We start from the raw sequence: 23,279 nt of genomic DNA, 5'->3' as shown, positions 1-23,279 counted from the left end.
TTCTTTGGACGTTAATTCCTTCATTTGCATTTTTCCCATTAATTTTCTTGAAATTTTTGATCTTTTGTTCTTCCAGATTAGTTTTGTTATTATTTTTTCTAACTTTATAAAGTAGTTTCTCAGCAGTTTGATGGGGATGGCACTGAAGAAATAAATTAATTTGGATAGAATTGTCATTTTTATTATATGAGCTCGGCCTACCCATGGTAGGCAGAGGATTTCCAGAGCCTGTAGCTTTATACTCAGTGGTGAGATGAACAATCCAAGATGTTTTCTTGCATTAAGGTCCAAAGCTTCAAGAAGGAAAAAAGAATGCATAGAAGAAATTTCATAAGAAGAAGAGATAATATATTTAACTCACATTAGAGACTTAAAATTGATAAAGTGCTTTCCTCTGAAAAGCCCCGTGAGGTTGGTACTATCAACATTATTATTTCCATTCTACTTTGAAGGAAAGAGGCTCAGAATGGCAAATTTTACATGATTTCAGAATTTCATGTTGCTTGCTTCTCAAGGAGTATGGGAGGAGTGGGGGGGAATTTTAAAAAGTGAATGTTAAAAAATTTTTAAAATTTAATTGAGAAATATTTAACAAAATAATATATAAATGTATATTAATTAGTTAATGAATATATTTAATATATTAAAAGAAAGGATGGCTAAATGAGTTGTATGTGGCTCAGATGATTATATAGGTCTAAGGGCAGGAAATGAACGTGCTTTGCCATATACTAAGAGACTGGGTATATGGCATTTGGAACTGAAAGGGACCTTAGAGATAATGAATCTATTTTACAGATGAGGAAACAGAGGCAAATAGAATTAAGTGACTTGCCCAGGATCACACAGCCATGAAGGCTTCCTGATTCTGGGCCTGGTGTTCTGTGCACTGGAGCATCCCCTAGCTCAGGCCCTGCCTTCTGTCACCAAGGCTCCCCTAGCTAAGGGACCTCAGAGATCATGATGCCCAGTTTCTAGTGACCGTCCTGCCCAAAGTCCTAAATGGCAGAGTGGGGAATCGAACACAGGCCCTTTGCTCTTTCTGCTAGACAAGATCCAGAAGGTTTTTCTACTAGAGATGCAGATGTTGCTGACTCTGGGAAATCAGAAATAGTATAACTAGGCCAGGACAAGTGGGCTGGAACCAGGGCACTAAAACTGGCCAGGGGTGGGCTGAGATATAAAACTCTGAACTCTTTCAAAAACAAGATAGCACAAATAGTGATGGGAAATGAGCTTTCCTCCACAATGGAGCCTCTTGGGCACTTGTCTTGTTTCCACTTTATGAATCTCCTCCCCCTGAGGCTCTCTGGGCTCGGGCTCCCTGCCTTGTTTCCAATGCTACGCCTCTGCTCTTCCAGGTCGCCATCCCCATCACGGCCGGCCTGGATCCGATCGCCATGTTGACCGATGACGCGGCCGTGGCTGCTTGGAACAACGAGGGGCTGCCCAGCGACCGCATGTCCACCGAAAACGCCGCCATCCTCACCCACGCCGAACGCTGGCCGCTCCTCGTTGACCCGCAGCAGCAGGGGATTAAGTGGATCAAGAAGAAGTTTGGGGCTGAGCTCAGAGTCCTCCGCCTGGGCCAGAAAGGGTAGGTGAATCTGACATCTGACCTGCAGGAAGGCTGACCCCTGACCCAGAGGTGCCGGCAGCGGCTCCCGCAGCTCCTGCCCCGTCAGGTAAGGAGAGGAGCAAGAAGTGGGCCCCGAGGAGGTTCCAGGCCCAGAGAGAAGCTGGCTCTCCAAGGGGAAGGACTTCCCAAATGTCCCCAGGGCAGCCGTCCTGGCCCAAGCCCTGGCTGAGTCTGTGCAAAGACATCAATAAATACTGGGTTTGAAGAACCACCTGGTGGTTCAGCCTTGGCTGCCTCTGCCTAGTTAATCTTGTCATTTAGTATTCTGCTCCAGCCAGACCAAGGCCAAGGCCCTTCCAGCCCAGCTTTGTTAATCCAATTTCTCCTTTTGATAACATTGTTATTGCTGTGTCCCTCCTCAGCTCCATTAAAAAGTTTCTTAAAGTTATCTCCTAAAACAACTCAAGGCCATCCCACCTAAAGGCCTTTTCCCATTTTTGTACTTCTTGGGGATGATCTGCCGAGATTTTTTTGGGGGGGAGGGTATTTCAGACTGAGAGGAGGCCGCCCGCTGACAAACGGCGACAGGTCCCTGTGCTGACACAGCCCCATCGCTAGGATAAGCAACAGGGAATTTCTGAAGGCGCTTTCAGCTCCTGGGGTGGAGTCTGTGTACATTAACCATTTCTAAATGGATTTTGCCTTGAGTGTTTCCAATGTTTGCTTAAATGCCGGTGCTGAAAAAGGGAGCTGTATTTGACTGTGGTCAGGGTGACAATTTGTGTTGTTTGATTGTGAAAATCTGTTATGAAAGTTTCATTTTTCTTTCCCTCCCCTTTGGTAGAGAGAAGAGAAGAAATAAATGCTTGTTAATTGAAAAATAAATTCTAATAAAAAATAATCATAAGGTCGACATGGCATCCCTTTGTATCCTCCACCAAAGGGGACTATCACACTGGATCTACCAAGCTTGTGCCAGATTACATAAGCAAATTTTTAAAGGCCTTCAAATGGAGGCTGGCAGTAGAGAGGCAGCCAGCTCTCTGGCCACAGGAAGATGACTTTGGAGAATGGGAACCACTCTTAAAGACGGTCTGCCAACTGTTGGGACAATGGCAGCCTGACTGAGTGGAGGGCCTGTCCCTACCCATCGCAAGGAATCTTAAAATTAAACTACACTAGTTTTTTCTCAGCTTGTTATAGATTATATTACTATTATAAATTATAATTATAAAGGCTTCTCATTTAATGCAGGATGGATTAAAATTAGAGTATAAAGGCTTTTTCTCAACTTGTTATAGATGCTGTCCCATTATAGAGACCTCTCATTTAATGCAGGATGGGTTGTGGGTCATATTTTTCATTTATTTTAAGTATAAGTCGACCCAATTCATAGTTTCAGTTCTGGCTGAATCCTCAGGTTTTTGAATGCCATTGAAAACGCTCTGGCTTTCGGAGACGTCACGCTCATTGAGAACTTGGATGAAACGATCGATCCAGTCCTTGATCCGCTGCTGGGAAGGAACACAATTAAACGAGGGAAGTGAGTATCCCCGTATTCCTCAAACATTCTAGATTTGAGTCAAGTTCTCTGGGTATGGGTCTTTCCCAACTACTTTTATTTTACACAAGGATTTCAATTTCATGACCCCCTTTCCCCTTCCCTAGAGCCATGTCACAACTGACCCAGAGACCAAAACAGCTTCGAGCTTCCCTCTGTACCTGAATACTGGAAAAGGTGAAATTATAGGAAATCTCAATTATTTTAAAAGCTATTTTAGGGGGAGATTCTGGGATCCTCTACCAGAATTGGGTTAGATACTGGGTGCTTAGAAAGCCCATTTGTTGATAGAATAATGGGAATGCCATCAAGTGGTTTCCCAGAAAGCCATTCCACTTTCCTGCCCAATGGCTCCCATGAGCACCAAGCATTACCCTGAGCCTTCTACCCAGTGGACCAATGGGGATGGAGGTTCTAGGTCTCCTATTAATGTGAGAGGGACTTGAGAGTTTCTCACCTTAAGCCAACAGGGATTGTAGGTTTAGAGGCAGAAGAACCTTCAGGTTCTTAGAGAGGAGAGAATTAAGACTCAGAGACATGAAACAATTGGCCCAAAGTCCCACACACATTAGTAATTGGAAGGACTCACCCGAGACTGCAAAATTGGTAATAAGGACTCGGGTCCTTGACTCCAACTCCATTTTCCCCTGTTTATCTCCCTGTCCCTTTGCATCTTGAACTATGTAGGAGATAGGGCTCATTATTGTACTCCTTTCTCTTTTCCTCCTTTCCCCTCGGCTCCCCGTTTCTCTCACCTAAGTGTATTTGGGGCCATCCCCTTGCCCAGGTATCTATCTCCTCGGGGGTCTCTCTAATATCCAGTGGAAATAGATTAACTTAAACATGGGCCCAGCAGCTGGTTTACCCAAATATAACCACTTCTGTTTTAAGCATCCGGTAATGCATTAATAAATTATTTATTGTGCAAGGTACACTGCATAAAGTCAATCTGTTTGCAGTGAGTGACAAGTTATAATTGTTTAATAAACCAGCACGCACTCAGACATAAATTTAGACTAGCTTAATAAGCCATTTGACAAATCCTGCAGCCCTTCACAAAGAGTGAACCTAATTGCAACTACTGCTGGTGCATGAAGAGCATTTTTTTATAGTTGCAGTGCCCCAAGAAGGGGGTGTCGATCAGGGAGCGCACTGACGTGCCCATTCCAGAGATGGGAATCAGTAGCATCCGCTTGCCTCCTCTGTGCATGCTCTTTGACCTCAGCCTCAATATTGAGGCTGTAGGAGAGGGACATCAAGTTCTTTTTTCTTACTTCTTTGGTCAGATGGAGGCTCCCAGGGGATGGGGAACTGAGACAAAGCTAAGATTAGCTTGGGATCCTCACAGACTAACATGAGGATACTATGAGAAAAGACAGGGGGTCTCAGTGGTCCTGGACAGATGAGTTGCCTTGGCATGGATTTCTGCCAATCTTCCCCCAGATTCTCTGTATATTGTAGCAGGATGTGCCCCCGGTTTATGATAGGAATGTTTCATAGCTACGTCTCTAACAATGTTATTCTAGTATATAAATAAAGATATTAAATATTTATTATGTGTAGGCTCTGTGCTAAGGGCTGGGAAAACAAATGCAACCCAAAAGAAAGACGGTTTCTGCCCTCAAGAAGCTTATGTTCTGACTGAGAAAGGAGTAGGGAGCTGAGAACGGAGGAGGAGGACTTGGCTCAGGAGCAACCTCAGGAAGCATCCCAATGGGTCATGGGCTGGGAGGAGTGGGAAGAGCCCGTGTGGGTGTTTCCTCAAATGGAAATTCTAGGAAAGAACTCGCCCGGCCGAAGAGAAGACCATGCTCAGCAGGAGACGTCTCAGGGTCACGGTCTCATTTAGGATCAGGGTTAGAGTCAGAGGCACAAATGCCTTTTTTTGTACCCCTTGTGTCTCCTGACTGAGCATTAAAGTTGAGCTCCCCGATGGGGGCTCAGGAGCAAGAGTGACGGCGTAGGGACTCAGAGATAAGTTGAAACAAGAGTAGGATCCAACATGTAAACCTCTGAATATCAAGTTGGGGACCCGCGCCAGACGGTGGGAGAGATAGTCCAGCTCCTCCTTTTACAGATGAGAAAGCTGAGATTCAGAGCAGAGAAGGTCACATAGGTAAATGACAGAGGGGAAATTTGAACTCTCCGTCTGTGACTTTGCCTCTCACACACTCGACGCTGGAGAAAGCACAGGGAAAGCACACAGGGAGAAGGTAAAACTATTTGGTGACCATCCAGGAGGAAGGTGAACCTTCCACCCTCTGGGGCTTGCTTCCCCCATCAAGTGTAAACTCTCTGAGGGTAGGGATTATTCCTCCTCTGTTATGGTGACCACAACAGACTTTCATTAAGACTTGTTTGATTGCTCACACACGGCTTCTTTGGGACCTTGACTGAGTGGAAGGTTCCCTGTGTGGTTGTACACCCAATACTCCCGATGACCAATGGTTAGTCTTGGTCTCCTCCGCTGAGAAACTTTCCCACCCTCCAAGGGCGTTCACTTCCGATCCAGCAGAGCTTTGTTTTCCCTTCTTCTCTTTTCTAAGTTTCGGTTACTAGTGGTTGTTTTTTCGCTAGCTGACATTTGTTTTTTCTTCCTAATAACACAAGTCGGGAAAGATAGATACAGGCGCAGTCCAAAAGTTAAAGTTCATGAATAATTGGAATGTTGTGGAGTATGGAGTAATGAATACTAATTACTCCTTTCATGTCTGACAGCTCCCCGAGGACCAATCCATCAGCCCCGACTTTCATTTGGTTCTGGTAATGGTTTCATCAATAGTACATTAATTCTGTATTTGAAAAGATATACAGTGGGACCTGACCCACACAGTAGATAGCACTGTCATAAAGTAGCTACAGTCCGACAACAACGGGGTAATTACAAATAATTAAATCCACCGAGCCTCAGACAATCCTAATTCTAAGTAAAATATATTTTATGGTGTCAATCGACAGAAAACATGGTGGGGAAGATTTATCAGCGTGTCCTCTTTCCAAAGCAAATTTGCCAGCTTTCACACGCGAGGGCTGGAGGAAGGCCCTTAGACAGAACAAAAAGTTGTTTCTTCACTCGGTCCAAGAGTCCCGTTCAACAAGGGGAGACCGTGTTAGGGGCTTGCTTCATGGAAGGCGCTGGGGGTTCTTCCCCTCCAGGATCTTATGGTCTACAAAGAGAAGGAGAAGGAAGAAGAGAGGTGCAATAATTAAATAGATATGAGAAGAACTTAATGAGGCAGTGATTGCTAAAAAAAAAAAAAAAAAGTGCAAAATGGGGCTTCTGAAAGGAGGCGGCTTAGGGCTTGAGCTGTGCATGAAGTCAGGGATCCAGACTCTGAGGTAGAGGGCAGAGGAGGGAAAGAGAGTTGACCGAGTAAGACAGACAGATAGGGGAAAGACAGACAGAGGGGAGAGGGAGGGAGAGAAGGGGAGAGAGAGAGAGAGAGAGAGAGAGAGAGAGAAGAGAGAGAAGAGAGAGAAGAGAGAGAAGAGAGAGAAGAGAGAGAAGAGAGAGAAGAGAGAGAGAGAGAGGGAGGAGGGAGGGAAAAAAGAAACAGAGAGAGCAGAGGGAAAGAAGGAGAGAAGAAGAGGCCATTCTAGGAATAACCATTCTAGACAAACCTGTACAAAAGCTGGGAAGGAGAGGTTGAATTCAGGGGAAAGCGAGTGTGAAGGGCAGTGATGTAAAACCACTCTAGGAGGGTAGACTGGAGCCACGTGCTAAGCTGAGTTTGAGGGGGAGGGCAATAAACATTTATATAGGGTCTACCATGGGTGCCAGGCACCCCTTAAGCTGTATACCTGAATTATCTCATTGTATTCTTTTCATTTGTCTCTTTCTTTCGACCATCCCCATCCCTTGACCTCTTTTAATCCAGCCATTCTGACATTTTGGTGGAACCAGTTGTACCTTATTCCAGATTCCCTGGAAAACCAGTTTAAACTTGAATTTGAGCAGTGAATATATGGAACCCTTAGGTTTCAAAAGCTAGATTTTCCTTTTTTTGTTTAATGTAACTTTTAATGAGCTCATTAAAACACCATTTCTTCCAATGAGATGGGAACAATCGTTTCTTTGTCAGAATCATCTCTAATTTCCAAATATGTTCCAGGCTATCTCTTATACCTTGTGAATTACCAGGATTTTTTCCCCTCCTCTTCAGCAGACAGGTTTCAGGGAAGGTCAATTCACTACAAACAAACAGTTATTAAACATCTCCTGGATCCAGACAGTGGGCTGGCCCCTGGGATACAAAGACAAAAGTCAAACAGTCCCTGTCCTTGAGGAGAATTATTGAAGAGCAACAAGCATATAGATAATGAAATTTTAAATGTAGGAAAAGTAATTTCTTGAGTAAAAGGCTTTTGCTAGTTGTTAAAAACAGGCTGTTGGGTGTTATAATAATTAATAATAATCCAATACAAGATAATATTTAATTTGATGCTCATAACAATCTTAGAAAGTAGGTACTATTATTACCCCATTTTACAATTAAGGAAATTGAGGCAGACAGTTATAAAATGATTTGTTCAAGGTCAAACAGCAAGGACAAACCAAGGTGACTGTCTTCTCGTATTCCATTTCTGTGACTCTGTCTCAGAGTAAAAACAGGAGGTCTCCTGGTAAAACTGGAATAGGGCATTTGAAGTTCATCATAGAACAGGAAGAAAGATGTATATAAAGCGTGCATCATTAAAGAACTTCTGATCTTTTTCTTTTTTCTTTTTTTTTTTTTTTTTTTTTGACCATTTACTCTTAAATAAATGAATTTCAAGGTAGAAAATGTCCTTCCCTTTGGTTCATTCTGTCTAACCACCCGGGTTGTTCATCCCTGCTCATTCGCGATTTCTTTTATAACAACGCCCACCACCAGCATGACAGCCGGACCCGTGACGACCACTGCCAGCAGTGCTCATCCCCACCTCTGTACTGTCATCACAACCGCGACCCAGCAGCACAACACAATGATAACTCTCACTGCCCCAACAACCCAACACTCACTGCTCCAACAACACAACACAACAATAACACTCCCTACTCCAACAACACGACAACACTCACTGCCTCAACAACATGATGACAACATCGCTACTCAACAGCGCAACAGCAATACTCCCTACTCCAACAGCACAATGACAACACTCACTGCTCCAACAACACAACACAACAATAACACTCACTATGCCAACCACACAAAGCTAACACTCACCACCGCAACAGCACAGCCTTCCCCACTACTATCCGATACCAGCCCTAACAACCATCGCCAACACAACTCCCACGACAGCCAACCCAGCCGCCGTAACGGTCACCCCCGACACAGCCGCCAGCAGCATGACCATTAGCTGCCTCAATTGTCCACATTTTAAAGACAAGAAAACTGAAGCAAAAAGAGTTTGTGACTTGCCAAAGACACAGTGTCTGAGGCTGGATTTGAACTCGGGTCCTCTTAACCGATGATTTCTCCACTGCTCCTTCTGCCTGTTTCTGCACAGGTGTGACGGTGTGGAATTACCCTGTTCTTTTATTATCTTGGGGGGAGTTTGCTGCTGCTAGGTTTTTAAAAGCCCCTGACAAAGGACAGGCCCACGCCCACGTGTCCAGTCAGTATGATGTGAGCCAGGATCCTCTGCATTTTAATGTGGTCTCTCACCTAGGAGTCCTGACCTGGCCATTAGAGGACCCAATTCCAGACCTTCCCGGGCGTGTGATACTTTGGCAAGTGCTTTCTCATCTGTGAAATGGGAAGAACTGTGGTTGATCTCTGTTTGGACACAAAAAGGTTCTGTAAGGCACAGAGCGACAGATCCGGCAGCTTTTATCATTTTGTGGCTGAATATCTCTAACACAAAAGGAAAATGATCCACTAGAAGGCCAGGTTTTTAAAGCTTTGACTTGTTTTCTACACAAAAGCAGCCGGGGAGCACAGACTGTGTGAATGTGAGCGTGTGAGCGTGCTCCCTCCCCCACAGGAGGGCCTTTCTGCCAGGAGGCCTAGCGTGCCGCTGCTTACCTGTTCCTTCTATTCAGGACTGTGCCCCGTGCCCTTGGGTGCTCCACCAGCTGGGGACTTTTCTGCCAAAACCTTTCTTCCCCAGCTGGGTTGGACCAAGTCCGCTCCTGCTGGGGTTGCTAAGTAACCGTTCCTCGCCTCCGTTTCCCTTGTCCACATCCATTCTGCTGCCCTCCCTCCCTAGCGGCTGGAGGTCACTCGCCCAATCAAGAGCCCTTCAATTTGAAGCAGCGGGCTGCCGTAAGGCTTTTTGAGGTCCATTGAAAAGTTTCTTGGGCGAGTTTTGTGTGTGTTTGGGAGGGGAGACGGGTCCCCCACCCTTAGTGGGTGAGTTTTATTGCATTTTCCAGGAAGCCCCCTCCTGCCTTTTTTTTTAACCTGTATAGAAATGCACTAAAAAGCACTCGCAGCCTGTGTGCGCCATATTTTCCATCAGGAAATTATAGAAAGGTCATCTGTACTCATTTTAGGGAAACTGAGATTCAGGGAGGTTGTGGCTTGCCTCCTGCCGATGAGAGAGACCTCCAAGTGGCGTCTCCAGGAGGGGAGGGTCTTTGGACCATGGGGTACAGTGGAGGGAGCACAGGAAGCTGCTTGGAGAGCCCTTGGAGCTTAGACACTCCGCTATGGTCTCCACCTGCCTTTACACCTCCCTGCTTCTAGTTCTGTTCTCTGGGGCCACCTAGGACAGTCCTTCACATTCACTGATAAATAAATGAGCATGGAGTCTTGAGAGGGTTTGGGTCAGAAAAGGTCTCATGGAAGGAGTTTGGTCGTTGGACAGAACGCCCCTCCTTCACCGTGGAACCAGTGCCTACTTGGGGAGGGGGGTCCCCCTTTATTCTGGCAGCCTTTCTTTTTTTGTTGTTTTTGCTTTTTTTTTTTTTTTTTTTTTTTTTTTTTTGCTGAGGCAATTGGCATTAAGTGACTTGCCCAGGGTCACGCAGCTAGGAAGTGTTAAGTGTCTGAGGTCAGATTTGAACTCAGTCCTCCTGACTTCAGGGCTGGTGCTCTATCCACTGCACCACCTAGCTCTGGTGGCCTTTCTTGTAAGAAAAATATGGATGGCCACAAAAATAAATGAGGGGGAAGAGGTAGCAGTGAAGGATTTGTTCTTGAGACTGTCACCCCAGAAAGATTCCCTTTTGGAGTCAGGAAAGACTTCCTGGAGGAGGCGGAGGAAGGAGGATGTCTCCAGCCTGAGACAAGCTTCTGCAGCAGGGAAGTCCCATGGGCTGGAATATGAGGAGAGGCAGGAGGGAACTAAATGTAAAGCCTTTGGCTTTAAAGGCCAGACCTTGGAGTATGGCCTTTGTCCTGGGCAGTCTGGAGCCAGGAGATTGATGGGCAGACCTGGTGTGGAAACCCTCCTCCATGTCGTGGGGATCACTCCCAGGAGAAGCTGAGGCTTCAGTACTTGGAAGTATCGTATTTCCTCTTGAGTGCCATTTTTGGTTGTTGTTGTTATTGTTGCCATTGTTATTATTTGCTTGTTTTACAAGGGGTTAAGTGACTTGCCAAAATAAGTGTCTGAGGCTGGACTGAAATGGCTTTTCCAGAAGTGGACAAAGCTTAGGGCTAAATGATCCAGGGTCTCTCATGGGGTCCCCCTTGGGTCCAGCTCCAAGTTAGAGGTGCTGGACCGGAGGCCACTGGTAGCCCAAGATACTACTTCCAGCTCAATCTCACACAAGTAAAGGTGTTCCCTTAAACAGATCCCTTGCTTCTTAATCAACAAAATGACAAGCTCAGGGTCATAGCAAGGACCTCAGAGGTCATTAGGCATCTTCCGGCCCCTCATTTTACAGAAGAGGAAAATAAGAGAAATGAAATCATTGACCCAAAGTCAAATGGTAGAAGTGGGTTTTGAACACGGTCTGTGATGCCCAATGAAGCATTTTCCCCAGGAAATCTTATTAAGTCTCCTTGAGATCTAAAATCTGGACCGAGAATGTGACTTTGATCTCATGGACATTCTACCATGGTATTTGTCCTAGAGATGATAAAAATAATTTACCATCTATTCCTAGACAGCCTGAGAGGTAACTCTCCTCCTTGAGAATGTGCCTGACCGTTCCCCAGATTCCTACTTTCTTTTTCTTACCCGTCTCTTCCTTGACTTTGTCTAACTTAGGAGCTCCTTGACTGGTCTTTCCATCCTTGACGTCATAACCTTTGGGTAGCTGTCTTTCATGGAAACAGAACAGCACTTGGGTTATCCTTTTCCCCACCCCTCTGGTTAACACAGTTGCTGCTTAGATCCTTCAAATCACAAGAGAGCATTTGTGGTCTGTTTAATTTTCCCGGCTCGGCAATTAACAAAAAATTAACCTAGAAGCAATGATAAAATCCACTGAGTCATTATTCATTTTTTGTCTTTCATAGACCATAAACATACCCATTGAGGACAATTGATTATTCTCAGGAAATCTTTTTTAAAAATCACAAAACTATGAAATAGTGTTTCAGAGCAAGGCTTAAACTGTCCATTTATGACCAGATCTCCTCCTCCTTCCATTCGTGTAACATTGGGACCTTGGTACTACCTGAACTCTCACAGGATCCACTGTCCTTTCTCCCTCCTCTAGCACAGGCTCAATGTCAGGAGGGAAGCTGCCGAGTCTGTCCGAAGGAGAAGGACGGGACTTCCTCTCCCCATTGGCTCCTCCTAGCAACTCTCTGTCTGTATTTCACTATCTGGGGCTTGAGGATTTATTCAGAGAATTGGAGAATAAGGAGCCTCAGTGACCTCAGTCTAGTCCAACCCATATCAGAAAAAAAGGGGGAGTCTCTCTACGCCTACTCTAACAGCTGATCATCCGGCCTTGGCTTGAATACCTCCATGATAGGGAGCTCCCTACCTACTCAGGAGGAAGACTATTCTATTTTGAGATGGTCTCATGGTTGAGACCTTTGTTCTTACATCAAGCCTAATCCCTTTTCCATGGAAAGGTAATTTCCTTTATTTATGACTCCATGTCTCTCTTTGATTCCTTCCAGACAACTGAAGATAATATTCATGTCCCCCATGAATCTTCACTTCTTTAGGATAAATGTCCCCAACTGCTTCAAACAGTCCTCACAGGGATAGACCTCACGGTCCTTTACTGTCCTGACTTTCCTCCTCTGGACACTGTTATTTATCAAGGCCCTTCCTAAAATGGTGCCCAAAATCACGTGTCTTTTCTAAGTGAAACATGGATCTTTTGCCAGATGACTCCAAAAATGAAAGCTGGAAAAAGTTTTGGGGTTGTGGGTCCCGACTTGTAAGATACTCATTAAACCAATCAACAAATAGTTTTTTTTAATCACAGCTTTTTATTTTTGAAATATAGGCAGATCATTTTCAACGTTCGCCATTGCAAAACCTTATGTTCCAAATTTTTCTCCTTCCCTCCCCCCCACCCCCTCCTCTACCCAGCTTTTTATTTTCAAACTATATGCAAAGTAAGTTTTCAGCGCTCATCCTGCAGAATCTGCTGCTCCAGATTTCTCTCCCTCCCTTCCCTCCAGTTAGCAAGTAATCCCATATATCCCACAAACGTCCTTACGCCTTAGTTCCGGGATCTGCCCTGGGCCCCAAGGACACAGACGGATTCGGAAGCATCTGTCAGACAGGAGTCGATGTGCCAGGCAGGCTCATAGATTCAAGCTCAAATGAACTCCACCACCCTCCCATTTTACAGAGGAGGTAACTGAGGTTGAGTGATTTGCCCAGGATCTTACAGAGAGTGTATGAGGCAGGATCCGAACTCGGGGCTTCCTCTCAAGGCCAGTGTTTGCTCCACTAATACGCCGGCTCAGGGACTCTCGTACTTGGCAGTTAAGGGCGAGGGTTGGGGGGGAGATGGAGAACTTTCTGTTCTCTGGGGACTGTGATTACAAGCCTTGGAGAGGCTGAGAGTCAAGGCCCACAGCAGGTGGGGGCTTCCTCCGAGTGTCCATCTCCGGCCCCCAGGTTCATCAGGCTCGGAGACAGAGAATGTGAGTTCCACCCCCGCTTCCGGCTGCTCCTGCACACCAAGCTGGCCAACCCTCACTACAAGCCCGAGCTCCAGGCTCAGACCACCCTGCTCAACTTCACGGTCACCGAGGATGGCCTGGAAGCCCAGCTGTTGGCCGACGTGGTCAGCGTGGAGAGGCCGGATCTGGAAAACCTCAAGGTAGGACAGGGAGAAACAAAAGCCAGCCTCCGCGAGCTAGCCTCTGACGGGAGCAGCGGGGAGGGAGCGGGCTGGGGGCCAGGACCACCTGCATCTGAGGCCCGACTCTAGCGTGAGATCCAGGGCAGCTCAATCCCCCTCACGGCCCCCTCCCCAGAATGAGAAGGTCCCTCCCGGCCCGGGGAGAAGGGGGGCCAGCCAGGGAGATGGCAGCATTCCCTCTGCTCGCCTGCACCAGGTAGCAAGGGCTCTCCGGGAACGTCCCCACCAGGTGGGGGTCTCATCGGGACCCCTGCCCACATGAGGCCACATGAGGCGGATGGCCGTGGGACGGAGCCCCGGGCCCTGGCTCTGCGGGGAGGGTGGCCGAAAGTCTAGACTTGTGCTGACCCCTTCTTTCTGGGCTCCCCTTAGTCGGTTCTGACAAAGCAGCAGAATGACTTTAAGATCGATCTGAAGCACCTGGAGGACGACCTTCTCCTGCACCTGTCCACAGCGGAGGGAAGCTTCCTGGACGACACAGAACTGGTGGAGAAGCTGGAAACCACCAAGGCGACGGCGGCAGAGATAGAGCTCAAGGTAGGTCCTGTAGCCCCAGAGCCGCCGCCGAGCCCAAGCTCTCCTGCTGCGCCTGAGAACCTGAGCCACGAGGCTGAGCATCACCGGCAGCATTCAAACACGGGTCCCCAGATTCCAATGATAGAAATGGGTTGGCTTGAAAGAGAAGCAAAGCAGCGTCTACAGAAAGTCTGCATGCATCCATTGTCCCCCAGAGGCCTCCCCTTGATCGGCAGCTGCACCTTCTTCCTGTCCCTGTCACAGGCCACCTGGGAGGTCGCCCGGTGACCCCGGGGACTGGGCTTTGAGAGGCCAGGCCACAGAAGGGCTGCTCCGCCACTGCAAGGCCAGGCTCATCTCCCCCAAGGAGGAGGCTCCGGGAGTGGCCCGAGGACACATAAGATGTGGGGACCCCGGGGCAGCCTCGTCTTGGGCACTAAATTCAGGGAGCGCATGCGTGTGCAGGGATACGTTGGCCCACAGGCCCAGGCTGTAGGTATATAATACACCGGTGAGCTTGGAGTCCGTACTCACAACGAGAATAGCAGGATTCTCACCCTGAGCTGTGTGTGTGTGGGTGCCCACACCCTTTGGGGCTCTAGTTTCTCAGGGAGAGAAAGGTACCCCGAGACAGCAACGGAGACAGAGGGGGAGCACGCAGCATCTACTCTGGCACTTCCCATGAAGCTTTGGACCCGTCCCTTGGCCCCCTTGAACCTCAGTCTCCTCCTCCGTCACTTGAGGTCCCTTGCACACTCCTGTCCACCAGCCCGTGACAGGGGGTGAGCTCCTGATTGGGGCCAGCGGCACTCCAGGGTCTCTCAGGGTCTTCCCAGCTCTGAGATTTTATCCAGTCTTTCTTGCCAGTATCCAAAGGAGTGGCTCATGGTGCCCTGGGCCTTGGGGGATGGAAACAAAGCTCTGAGGGAGAGTGTAGTCGGCAGGAGGCGGAGGCTGCCCAAACGCAGCTGTGCCCGGTGCTCCAGGCTTCTGCCCCAAACCATGCCCTCCTGGCACCCTTAGTGTATCCCCCGGAGGGCCCCCGAGTGCCCAGCAGTCTCCATGCTTTCTCACATCAAAAGCAAATTTCCCAAGAAACCGAATTTTTAAGACTCCCAACCCTGGAATTTGAGAGCGGCCAGACTCCTCTCTGCCCCAGGCTCGTTCTCCACGGGAAAGCTGGGAAATTAATTCTTAAAATCAGAGAATCTCCAAGGGAGAGGAGACCCAGTGGCCACCAGTCTCTCTACCGTGTCCCTCTGGGTCCACATCCCGACTGCTCCAGGGAGGGGTCCCAGCAGCCCTTTCAGCAGCTCATTCGCCGGCAGAACAGTCCTGATTGTTAGAGACTTTTCCCTAACATAAAAGCCTAAATCTGCGTCTTTGCAGGGCTTCTGGTTCTGCTGCCCTCTGGGACCAAGAGGAACAAGGCTAATCCCTCTTCCAAGTGACAGCCCTTCAAATCCTGGAGGACAGCTCCCACGTTCCCCACCCCCCAGTTATTATCTGCCATTGTCCGGCCTCGGGGAGGTTCCAGACATCCCTCTCTATTATACATCCCCGTGTTCCCTGGCCGGACCCCCAGGATTAGGCCGGTCTGCAGAAAAGGCTCTGGGGTGAGGGAGGAGAAGGCCTTGGAAAAATATCATGTCTTTGATCAAAATCTAGTCCTAAAGAAAAGAAGCAAATGTTCAATTACTCAAATAGCACTCAATGAGCTGGCTTTTCTTTTATGGCCGCTCTGAACATGTCAGAGGCAAGCCCAGAGGCGTGAGCTAAATAAAACTCTCCGGGACTTACAAGCCAAAGGAGATGGGCGGGATTGATGGAGAAAGCCCGTTTTTCCCTTTAGCCCAGGGCCGTCATTGGACGGATTCACGGTTGACCTTGGTTGGACCAGAATACCTTGTTGGCCGATAAAGTTGTTGGCCTGGAACCGACCCAGCGGCATTTTAACAGGCATTCCTGGGTCCAAAGAAGCTTTTAGAGACCAAGGCCGGCCAAGTCAGAGGCCCCTTTAACCTCCCTCCCCGCCCCCTGCCCGTGGCAAATCGCAGCCACCAAATCAAGCTCATGTCCTTTCTGTGACTTAATGCCCTCGATGGATTTGAGCTTATCAGCCTGGGTCTTTCCTCCAGGGATAGCGACCTCGGTCCCTCCGACCCCTCACCTCGTGCGTCCCTCCGTAAGTTTGCCATAACTCCACAGCATGAACAATCACAACGAGAACACGTGAGATAATTCATGGACCCCCAGGACAACACCACGGGGTAGCGTGTTGGGCTTGGGCCGGGAAGACCTTAGCACAAGTTCTGCCTTAGACCCTTATGTCTGTATGATCTTGGACAAGTCATTTTGCCTCGTCTCCTCAACATAAAAATGGGGATAATAATAGCACCCACCTCCTGTGGGTGGTTGTGAGGATAAAATGAGTTGGTTGTTCTTTGTTTTTTTCCTAAAACTAGAAACAGCCCTGGTCTCATCCAGTCCCCTTCATTTTTTTATTATAGCTTTTTATTGATAAAACACCTGCAATGGGTAATTTTCCAACATTGACCTTGCAAAACCTTCTGTTCCAGCTTTTCCCCTCCTTTCCCCCACCCCCTCCCCCAGATGGCAGGCAGTCCCATTCATGTTAAGTTTGTTAAATACAATACACGTAGACATATTTATACCGTTCTCTTGCTACACAAGAAAAATCGCATCCCCTTCGTTTTGAGGGACTCGCTCCCGTCAGTAACCCCGGTTCCGTGACCCCCAAAACTCATTCTTTTTTCTGTTGCACGTGGCCCTCAGCATCTCTGAGCACTCCTGCCCTCCCCGGTCTCTCACCGCTCAGGTCAGACAACAAGAGAACATGGGGAAAGACATGGGCCGTCCGTCTCCGTGGGGCCCCCAGTCCTGGACGCGGCCGGGGCCCATATTTCACCCGCCCTCTTGTTTCAGACGTGTCGCTTCCTCGTCAGATCCCGGCCAGAGGCACCGAGACTGACCTGATCTGTTTTTTTAATGCCTCCCAACCCAGGTGGCTGAAGGCAAAGACAATGAAGCCAAAATTAATGAAGCCAGGGACTGTTACCGGCCGGTGGCGGGCAGAGCCGCGCTCTTGTACTTTGTCGTTAACGACCTCCGGAAGATCAACCCCATCTATCAGTTCTCCCTGAAGGTGAGCTCGCGCCTGCCGGGGCCCTTGTAAAAGTCGGGCACATCGGGCACGTCGGCCCCGTGCCCGAGGCTCTCTGACAAAGCCTCCCATCGGCGGGGGCCCCGGTGGGATGGCAGTCGCTGGGCCGCCCCCATTCCTCAGCCCGGCCCCCGCCCGCCGGGCTCTCGCCGCCATGCTCCATCTCTGGGTTTCCACAAAACATGTCAGATCTCGAGCTCGAGGGATGACAAGAGGGACATTCTTGCACCGAACTGAGGCTCGGCTTTCTGAACTTTCCTGAGGATTTACTCCCCTGGGCTTATGCTGGATTCCCAAAGGGGAAGAAAGCTCCTTGAGGGCAGAGGAGGCTGCAGGGAGAGAGAGAGGGAGAAAGGAAGGGAGAAAGAGAGAAGTGAGAGGAGGGAGGGAGAGAGAAGGAGAGAAAGGAAGACAGAGAGAGGGAAACAGAAACAGAGGAGGGAGGGAGAGAAAGGGGAAAGAGAGAATGGGAGAAAGAAAGAGACAAACAGAAAGAGACAGAGATGGAGGGGGGGGGATGGAGGGAGAGAGGCGCAGAGATAGAAAGCATAAATGTGAGTGAGCATAGGCAGGGGTAGAAGGAGGGTGACATTTGTGGTTCACACTAGGAGGAAATCTTTTCTGTCGCCAACATCCAGAGCTGCCATGCAGCCCTCTTCTTTTTCCACATCATTCAATGCCTGAGATTTGGGGACACTTGAGGCAGTATGACCTGATTTTTAAACATTTTCCATTGAAAAGAATTTATTTTCTCGCTCCCATCTTCTTCTACAACGTGTAGAAATCAAACAACCCCCTGTAACAGATTGTGTAGCTAACCCAGACAAGCCCCCATCTTCACTACTGGCCCCAGGTTAAGGAGAAGGAAGTCGATCCTAAGAGACCCTTTGCCCGTCCACAGGCTTTCAACAGCCTCTTCCATAAAGCCATCAGGCAGTCGGGGAAGGCAGAGGACGGCCAGGAGCGCATCCGGAACCTGATGGAGAGCATCACCTACTCCGTGTTCCTTCACACCAGCCAGGCTCTGTTTGAGAAGGACAAGCTCACCTTCCTCTCGCAGATGACTTTCCAGGTAGGAACGTGTGTCCAGCAAGTGTTCCCAGGATAACAGGGTGAAGTGTGGGCGGCTCTGCCGTCTCACGGAGGCAGTCGGGGCGGCCTGATCGTTTCTTGGTGGGGACTCCTTGAGGCGTCTGCTGTGGGCGTAAGAATTTAAGTTAGAGATGGGTAAATGAATGGAGTAATGGAGTCATGGATGGATGGAAGGAAGGGAGGGAGGGAGAGAGGTGGAATGAAGGAAGGAAGAAAGGAAAGAAGGAGGGAGGAAGGAAGAAGGAAGGAAGAGGAAGGAAGGAAAGAGGTAAGGAAAGAAGGAGGGAGGGAGGAGGAAGGAAGGGAGGGAGGGAGGAAGGAGGGAAAGAGGAAGGAAGGGAAGGAGGGAGGGAAGGAAAGAAAGAGGAAGGAAGAAGGAAAGAAAGGTGGATGAAAAGCATTTATTAAGAAATTCCTATCAAAATCCTTCATTCATCAAAGAATCCCACACTCAGACCCACTGGACCAGGGAAGGCTTTCCTGGAAGCTTCTTGCCCCTCAGTTGACCAGGATGGTCATTAAGCTTGTTCTGATCCACACATGGCTCCCAACTGACTCAAGCCTCCAAGGCTCAGATGTAGGATGGTCATCCTATGGCTGTATCAGGAGATGAGAGACAATCTACGCTCTCTCATATAACCAAGGCATAAATGGTCTGCATTATCTTGTCTGCATTACAGAGCGGCTGGGGGAGCTCTGTGGATACAATTGGCTGAGGTCAGAAAAGCTCATCTTCCTGAGTTCAAATCCAGCCTCAGATACTTTCTAGCTCTGACCCTGACCAAACCAATCAGTCTCATTTGCCTCAGTTTCCTCATCTGTAAAATGAGAAGGAAATGGCAAACCACTCTAGCATCTCTGTCCAGAAACTCCCAGATGGGGTCACAAGAGTTGGACATGATGCAAAAATGACCTGGCAACAGCAACTACACAAGGCGGATCTGACCTTGTAGCTGGCAGAGTGCAAAAATGGCGACTTGCTGGCAATTCCACTCTCAGTACAAGCCCAGCCTCGTGTCTTGTCCTATTTTCTCTTCTTCAGTGACCTTCAGTGAGTGAAAGGGGAGGGAAAAAAAATTGGATTTCCGCTACTGGTTTAAAAAATCTTCTAAGACAGGGCATACAGGGAAGGGCTGGATTTGGAATCGGGGCCAGAGCTTGAAACCCATTTTTGCCATTTATTCAGTGTGACTTTGGACAAGTCCCCAGTCTGACCCCTTCCTTCCTCCATCACCTTCTTCCAAACTGCTCCCTTCTGTGCACTCCCTGGTCCAGACATTCCTATCGCGGGGCTGCCCATCACCATCCACGACCGGAACTTCCTTCACGTCCTCCTTCTCCGGGAGGCCTTTTTCCTCCTCATCTGCCCCCAGCCTCCCAGTGGCTTCTTCCCCACCCCCAGGTCACCTTCTGTTTAGTCTTGCTTTTATTTGTCCCTGTGGGTGCTGTCGGCCCCGAGGCTTTCACCTTAGAACGTTCAGCACCATCCGCGACGCTGGGCACGATAATTGGCTTTTACTAAATGCTTATGGATCACTTGCCTGAATATCATTCCATGAATTAGGATTCACTTACTTCATTTTATGATTCATTTTACAAAATCAAGTTGAATCTCATTTCAACCCTCAAAAGTAATGATGACTCTCATGGTCAAGAACTCAAGTTCGGGTTATTCCAGGTTTGACCTGCAACCCTCTGGCCCAAAGGAACCAAAAAGGACCTCCCCCCATAACACACTGTTGTACCCTCTGAGAGAGAAGCCCCCCTCTTCCAAGGCAGCCACCCTGGGACCACCCTGAGCCTGAACCTGCCTTTCTGGAGCTTCCGCCCCAGCTCCTGATTCCACCCTGGTGCCTGCAGGAGGGGGCTTACCTCCCTTCCACATGCTTGAAAACTCTCCCAAATGTAATATCCCAGGACTGAGGTCCGAATGTGCTCGCTGGAGAGCGCCTCGGGCTTGTCACTCCTCGGGTCTCAGCTTCTTACTCTGTAGGAGCAGGCGACCCTCCCCACGTCCCCTCAGGAGGGAAACCTGCGGTCCCGGGATGCTGCTGATGGGCCCTGCGCCGTCCCTGCTCTCCCCTCCCTGGCTCCTCGTCCAGTCCCTGCCCCACGCTTGGCTCTCGGCCCCTACCACGCCTGGTCTCAGCCCAGCCTGAAGCATGGGGGTCAGCCCGGCTTCTGGGGGCCTTCATCCCCAGGCCCCTTGGGATCTCAGGCTCTCTCATTCAGTGCTGACAGGTGCCGGGGCGGGAGTGCTCTGCCTCCATCACTGACGCCTTTTTGGAAAAACTGGGTTTCCGTGACTGGTGAGGAAATCGCGGGGGCCACGGAGAAGCCCTCGCAGGAGCCGGAGAAGGGGCGGCCGCGGAATTCTCCGCTTAGCTCGCCATGTCCCGCTTCCCGCCGGTGAAGTGCTGAGCGCTCCCAGGGAGAAGGGCCGGGAGGAAAAGCTAATGACCTTTTTTCTGTTTTGGGGACTCTCAAGATTCTGCTGCGCAATAAAGAGATCACAGGCCCCGAGTTGGATTTCCTGCTTCGCTCCCCGGTGGATCGCGCTTCCCCGAGTCCCGTGGACTTCCTGACGGCGCAGTCGTGGAGCGCCATTAAGGTGGGGTAGGAGAGCGTCTGGCAGTTTCAGAATCTTATTTTGAACCTCGGTTCTCTCCAGCTTGCAGAGGGAGCCCGAGAGCCGCGAAGCTGTCAGAGCCCGTTTCTGGGCCGGCCTCCCCCACTCGGGGCTCGGCACTGTGCCCTGATGCTGAAGGCCGGGCAAGGGGCTTCTGAGGGCCCTTGTGGCACCCAAAGTGCAGTCGCCCAGGGAGCACATGGCAGACTCGGGGTTCAGATCCGGGGCCCCTTGAGTCAGCGTTGTCTGTATGACGGCAGCTCTGTAGCGTTCCCCAAACATGCACGGTGGCAGACAGGGTCAGGGGGCGCAGTCAGTGACAGCCCTGCTCCCGAGGGGCTTCCGTCCGAAGCCCCGAGGGGAGGCCCAGGTGGGACACGGGGAAATGGCCTGTTCCACCTCCTTGTAGGAGCTCTGTGGAGCCACAGTCGCCCCAGTTAGTCCTGGTTTTTAAGGACCCTTCAGATTTGTCTAAGGAAAGAAAATTGCCCAGATCGAATATTGTCTCAAAAATTGGATTCCCGTTACTTTTAAAAACCACCAAAAGGCCCTGGTGGGGCCAGAGAAGGTGCAGCGGGCGGGGTCTCCACATAGCCCATGTGTCCGCTTCGTCACTCCCGCCGTTAAGTGGTAACGAAGGGAGCCAGCCGGGGGCTTCTGCCACAGACCGTGAGAGGGGCAGCACAACGTGGGGATGAGAGGGGCCGTTCCTTCAGAGGAGGAGCAGCGTGGGTTGGGGGTGCAAGCTCCAGTTGGGGGGGTGGGTTCTGGGTTCAGGGCCTGCTTCTGACCATTCTAGCCATGACCTGTGTGAGGGTCAGTCTCTCCTTGCCCCAGTGACTGGTTATAGAAGCTGCTCGTTGCGTCAGGGAGAGAGCTCCCGCACAGAGGAAGTTGGACACCCAGACCTAGCCAGGCCCCCAGCTCTTCCTCCCTCCCTCGTCTGTTACAGGCCATTTCCCAGATGGACGCGTTCCGGGGGCTGGACCGAGACGTGGAGGGCTCTGCCAAGCGCTGGAAGAAGTGGGTCGAGTCCGAGAGCCCCGAGAAAGAGAAGTTCCCTCAGGAGTGGAAAAGCAAAAGCGCCCTGCAGAAGCTGATCATGCTGCGGGCGCTGCGTCCAGACCGCATGACCTACGCGCTCAGGTACCCGGCGGCTCCGGGGCGCAGGGTCGGGACCAACGAATCTCAAGAAAAAGACAGAACTAAAAATGAGGAGGATCCAGAGGGGTCTCAGGGAGGAGGTAGGGGGGAAGCCGGAGGCACCCGGCAGGAGGCAGGGGAGAAGGAAAGATCAGGCACAAGAAGTAGCTCATTGGCCAGTGGGCAACAAGGCGATCGGAGATGTCTCTGATGGGGCAAAGGGCAACCTTTCTGAGCCCCAGCCACCCCCGGGGCTGGGAGCTGGCTGGGAGGGGGCTTCTGTCACTGAGCATCCCCAGAACATCTCGGGGAGAAGCAGAGCCCCCTCGGCCCCGAACGTCCACTCCCTGCTCCTTCAGAGCCCATGACGACACCTTCCTTGTCTTGGGAAACAGGAATTTTGTGGAGGAAAAGCTGGGCTCCAAGTACGTGGAAGGGCCGCGGCTGGAGCTGAGCAAGTCCTACCAGGAGAGCAGCCCCTCCACGCCCGTGTGCTTCATCCTGTCCCCAGGGGTCGACGCCCTCAAGGATGTGGAGATTCTGGGTGAGCTTCCCTCTCCCTCCCTTTCTCTCTCCTTTACCCCCTCCCTCCCTCCCTCTCTTTCCCCTCCTTCTTCCCCCTCCCGTTCCCCTTCCCCACATTGGCCCTTGCCCCCTCTGCCTGCTGGGCCTGGGCAGTTCGGGGAGCCCAAAGGCCGCCTCGGCAGGCCACAGACGTGTTCCGGGCACGTCCCGATGCTGGGCGCAGAGTTCGGGGCTTGGGCGGCTCTCCCTTTGGCCCGGAGCAAGGCCCGGGGGGGGGGGGAAGGAATGGAGCCGGGGGGCGGCCGGTGTCCGGAGAGAGAACTCAGCTGGCTCCTGCCTCTCTCCTTCTTCCTCACTTTCTCCCCCAGGCAAAAAACTGGGCTTCACGATTGATTCTGGAAAGTTCCACAACATATCCTTAGGACAAGGGCAAGAAATGGTGGCGGAAGTGGCCTTGGAGAAAGCTTCCAGGGACGGACACTGGGTCATCCTCCAAGTACGGGGGAGCGCCGGGGAGGGTCAGGGAGGGTCCTTCTCGGGCTGGGACTGACAGCGCCGTCCCTTGTAGGAGGTTCCGGGAGAGGACCCAAAGCCCCGATAGATCCAGCATTTTAACAAATGTTTAACAGATGCTCTCCCGCGCACTCACCGAGGCTGGGCTGCAGAGCAGGGAAGGGAAGGAAGCAAGGAAGGAGAGAAATTGGCCAGGGGGGTCCTGCGGGATCCCCTTAAAAGCTCCATGAAACTACAGCCACAACAGCACTCACAGAGCACACTGGGAGTCACCCGTATGGCACCTCACTTATAATAATTCTCTGAGGTATTATTGTT

At 50.2% G+C, this 23,279-nt stretch overlaps 1 protein-coding gene across 1 annotated transcript in view; it reads left to right on the top strand.

The window, feature by feature from the left end:
- DNAH11 (dynein axonemal heavy chain 11) overlaps nt 1–23,279 on the top strand; it is a 257,321-nt gene that overhangs the window by 212,722 nt on the left and 21,320 nt on the right. Inside the window, exons 64-73 of the mRNA XM_031940270.1 lie at nt 1,362–1,597; nt 3,000–3,122; nt 13,113–13,317; nt 13,732–13,896; nt 16,901–17,041; nt 17,961–18,131; nt 20,640–20,762; nt 21,733–21,926; nt 22,319–22,467; nt 22,817–22,944. Of these exons, the coding sequence (XP_031796130.1) occupies nt 1,362–1,597; nt 3,000–3,122; nt 13,113–13,317; nt 13,732–13,896; nt 16,901–17,041; nt 17,961–18,131; nt 20,640–20,762; nt 21,733–21,926; nt 22,319–22,467; nt 22,817–22,944 (1,635 nt within the window). The remainder of the gene's footprint in view (nt 1–1,361; nt 1,598–2,999; nt 3,123–13,112; nt 13,318–13,731; nt 13,897–16,900; nt 17,042–17,960; nt 18,132–20,639; nt 20,763–21,732; nt 21,927–22,318; nt 22,468–22,816; nt 22,945–23,279) is intronic.

Source organism: Sarcophilus harrisii, chromosome 5 (genome assembly GCF_902635505.1).
Source record: "Sarcophilus harrisii chromosome 5, mSarHar1.11, whole genome shotgun sequence".
Classification (NCBI taxonomy): domain Eukaryota; kingdom Metazoa; phylum Chordata; class Mammalia; order Dasyuromorphia; family Dasyuridae; genus Sarcophilus; species Sarcophilus harrisii.
The sequence above is the reverse complement of the archived record's forward strand: the minus strand, read 5'-3'. Positions and strand labels throughout refer to the sequence as shown.